Raw genomic sequence first — 4,437 nt, forward strand, 5'->3', positions numbered from 1 at the left:
ACTTTGTCTTTTGACAAATAGGGCTATCTTCTATATATCACCCCTACCTTGTCACAACACAACTGATTGGCTTAAACGCATTAAGGAAAGAAATTCCACAAATAAACTTTTAACAAGGCACACCTGTTAATTGAAATGCATTCCAGGTGACTACCTCATGAATCTGGTTGAGAGAATGCCAAGAGTGTGCAAAGCTGTCTTCAAGGCAAAGGGTGGCTACTTTGAAGAATCTCAAATATAAGATATATTTAGATTTGTTTAACACTTTTTTGGTTACGACATGATTGCACATGTGTCATTTCATAGTTTTGATGTCTTCTGTTTTATTCTACAATGTAGAAAATAGTAAAAATAAAGAAAAACCCTTGAACGAGTATGTGTGTCCAAACTGTTGACTGGTACTGTACGTGGTTACTAAATTGTAATAACAATGTTTTCTGTGGACATATGACTAGTTGACCCCCAAGTATCATTTCACACATTATACACGTGGATATTTGTACTTTTTAAAGATGTGAATCACAATTTCTTATAGTTCTCAAAAACTAGATTACTGAGAATTAAACAGCTGAAAATAGGTCCCACCCATCACCTGTGTGTTGATTCAAAGGCTATTTTAACATGGTACTGTAAAGGTAGAGCACCAAAAACATCAATAAAACACTGGGTTTGTTGAGACACTGACAAAGACATATCAAGATATCTTGTTAATTAACTGAGCGCCTTCTCAAACATTCACTGTGCAACTCATTTTTGTTGCTTTAAATGTAATTCCTTTCACCTTCCTCTAACCTGGCTGGGCATCTAAGAAGTGTGCTACAAAAGTCCCCCTCGTGTTTTTCATGCGTCATTTTTTTCATCCCTCCTCCACTGCACTGGTTTTTAGACAAAGTAGCTTAAAAATTACAGTGTAATATCCTGACAGTTCTCTTGATAGAAACATCGCAAAATAATCCATTTTAGAAACACACACTTGCTATCTTATCTCCCTGGTTTAAACCAATAATGGAGTCAGAGAATAGAAGGGGACAGAATTGTGTGTCATTATTGTCCTAAACCACTAAGCTGACCGTCACATTTAGCAGGCCTACCAGTGCTTCCAGTCAATTGTGTGTGGTTGGGTTGTGATGGAAAGCAGTCTCCCAGTCTACCTGTTCGCCCAGTTCCCCCATATTACAACAGTGCCTTTGTGTTTTCTGTCCTCATGTCATCCGCTTGTGCTGTAATACTAATTTCCAATATATATTTACTGTATTATAATAGCTGTTAAAATAGCTTTCCATACCACCTAGCCCATTTCTGCATCAGAGGTAGTTTGTGTTGTCCTGAATTGTGATGCTATTTATCCAAAACAAGGCTGTGAAAATATGCAGGATGTGGGTTAACTGCTGCTATCAATAAGCTATAGCTGCATTACATAAGTGGATTGCTTTGTGACCCTGAACAACACCAGACCCATAAGTCAGGGGTGAGAGATCCTTTTCACATTTTAATGCCCCTGTAATGGTGACCTTAAAATGCCTGACTTGCGTTAATTATTTATATGATGATCCACTATGAAATTTCCCATGTGGGACAGATAATTATGCAAAAAGTCAAATAATTAGGTTTTCCCATGTGCATTTACAGTTTACATCCACAGCAGCAGGCCATACAAATACAATTCCATTGGCAGTAGGCTATACACATTCTAATCATATCTTTATTATTTAAAAACATAAAACAATATAAACTGACAAACTTGAAACTAAGACAAAATATTGCACTATGGGGATCTTTTTTGAACCTCCACCATATACAGTATGTGAAATAATAGCATTCATGCTTTACACAGTGCTGCAGTGGTATCCCTGTCATGTTAATGCAATGATGCACAAGGCAGGATGAACAGCCTTTTAAAAACATTAGGAGAGCAACAACAAACAAACAATCATGGAAATGTTCCTTACAAGCCAGAATGTTGAATAAATTAAGTTTGAATTTATTCTACGGGTTGCCTGTGTGGTTGGTCCTTCAGCTGCTTGGAATTTGAGGCAAATAGCTAGACTTTTTAGAGTGCTGGTACTGAAGTTGAAATTTCTATCACCTGGCACATGTACAAAACCATGTAAACACCAGTTATCATGCATACATCACGTGCATGTACTTCGGTCTTGTGCACATGCCTTTGTTCATGAGCAAACATCTTGATTGCCACACACAGACCTGCGTTTTGAAGTTGGTTTAATAATACGTCCCTGTGGATATTTTGTCTCAAATGTCGACCAGCTAAAGGACCAACACCACTCACAATCGGCAGATTAAGTTGAAATATAAATTGTACTCAAAATTCGTGACAGACAAGGGAAGTGTAGGTTTTTGTCCATGTAAATGTGCGTGGAGTTTAAGGCATCACCACGTTTCGTGACTAACTAGTTGCATGTCAACAAGCCTTGACACCCGACACTCAAGTAGGCTCCTTGGAACAATATCCTCAAAGGCTACAGCATCATTTCAGGCAGCATCCGGAATGCTTGGCAAACGAATTTTTTCAGTAAATTAGAATCGCATGGAGTGTCAGTTGTTGGCTACTTGTATTAGAGTATGTATTCGCGTCAATTGAGGGATCAGGTGAATAGATCAAGATGATCCACAATCTGAGGATTATTACATTTCTCATGGCTACCGGCTCAAAAGAAAGTCTTTAGCCTAATGGGAAACAGACTTGGTCATGCATCTTTTCAAGCACAATGACAACAGGTCTTGGTGGTGTTGGCAGCCGTACATTAACGTAAGAGACATTATTGCTCACGTTAGCTGTTCATTCACAACAACAGACAGCAGTTCACACAACCGCTGGAGGGTTTTGATCTCTTCTGTAAAGAAGCACGTGTCGCAGTGTCGAACACCTCCCGAATACCATCCTTCGTTTTAGCAGAACACTCCAAATAGTCATATGCCCCAATGCGCATGGCCATGGCGCGCCCGTCCTCTGTTTTCACTGGTTCCTGTTTCATTCTGGACAGCTCGCTCCTAACATTCTCGTCGTTGCGCAAGTCTCTTTTGTTGGCAACTAAAATAATGGGCACGTTGGGACAAAAGTGCTTTACCTCTGGCACCCATTTCTCGGGGATGTTTTCGAGGGAGTCCGGGCTGTCCACGGAAAAGCACATCAGGATGACATCAGTGTCCGGATAGGATAGCGGGCGAAGGCGATCGTAGTCCTCTTGTCCAGCCGTGTCCCACAGTGCTAGTTGGACTTGCTTGGTGTCCACTTCAATGTCGGCCACATAGTTGTCAAATACAGTTGGCACATAGACCTCAGGAAACTCGTCTTTGCTGAACACAATCAGCAAGCAGGTCTTTCCACAGGCGCCGTCGCCGACTACGACCAGCTTTTTTCGTATCTCTGCCATTTGCTTCTCTTAACCGATACTTTCCCTTGATCCTAACTGTTAAACAAATATGACGTATAAACTGTCTGTGTTAGCTAAGAAGTCAAATTATGGTACGAGCCTGGTTAAACTTCCCTGAACGTAGCCGTCTGCGTTTCTCCGCTGGATTCGATATTTCTCATCTATTTGCTCCCTGTCCAGCCACTGAAGCGCTTCCTTTATAAAGAGCACGGGTGCTTTCCTAATATAGCAATCCAATCGGAAGTAGGGCGGTGAGATCATTATTTCGAAAGAAGGAGGTGATTGGATCCCAGACCTGCTTTGTCGGTAGAGGAGGGTCGTACCACGAGGATCATGTCTCGCCCAGACACTGACCTGGGATCAGCTCTATAAAATCAGAGCTCAACTAATTTGGCAATATGATTTTGGGATATTTCATACACCATAAAAAAAAATTCAGTAAATGTTTCATAATTCATAATCACATAATTTAATTGATGAAAAATAATTTGACATGGGCATATGCCACTAGTTTATCCTTCTGTCAAACACACAGGTACTGTCCTAAACTGTAGACTACAATAGGCTATATAGTACAGTGGGCAGAAAAGGCTTCGACCATACTAATACTAAACTATTTCAACTGGCCATCAACTCCCAAGATAACAATTCCATAGGCCACGTTTTTTTTGTTCAGGGCCTTAGCACGGGCAGATCTATGCTCCTCACAACCCCCCTCTCTCATTTACATAGAGATAGAAGCATAGGAACGTGTGTCTTCGTCGATTTTAGTTACACCTATAGAATTATAACAATCATTGTTATATTCATTAACCACCATGAAACATATTGATCAGCATTTACTGAAACGACTCCCTAGAATACTTTTATTGATACGGATAAATCATGCATATGCTATCACATGTCAACAATTGAGAATTTATGAGTGGGTATTATTTTATATTGTATTATAATTGCAAATAGCGGGTTTAATTGACGTACTATGCGCGGGTCTATTTAACGTACAATATGCATAATAGGCTGCAGGGAGGGCACTAGCGTG

At 40.2% G+C, this 4,437-nt stretch overlaps 1 protein-coding gene across 1 annotated transcript; it reads right to left on the minus strand.

Annotated features, from left to right (window-relative positions):
- Positions 1 to 2,570: 2,570 nt before the first annotated feature.
- Positions 2,571 to 3,558, minus strand: LOC139414969 (rho-related GTP-binding protein RhoB-like). Its single transcript, XM_071162648.1, has one exon. It carries the CDS (start codon positions 3,393 to 3,395, stop codon positions 2,805 to 2,807), a length of 591 nt encoding a protein of 196 aa, XP_071018749.1. The 5' UTR covers positions 3,396 to 3,558; the 3' UTR covers positions 2,571 to 2,804.
- Between the last annotated feature and the right edge of the window lie 879 nt (positions 3,559 to 4,437).

Source organism: Oncorhynchus clarkii, chromosome 8, assembly GCF_045791955.1.
Source record: "Oncorhynchus clarkii lewisi isolate Uvic-CL-2024 chromosome 8, UVic_Ocla_1.0, whole genome shotgun sequence".
In the NCBI taxonomy this organism is placed as follows: domain Eukaryota; kingdom Metazoa; phylum Chordata; class Actinopteri; order Salmoniformes; family Salmonidae; genus Oncorhynchus; species Oncorhynchus clarkii.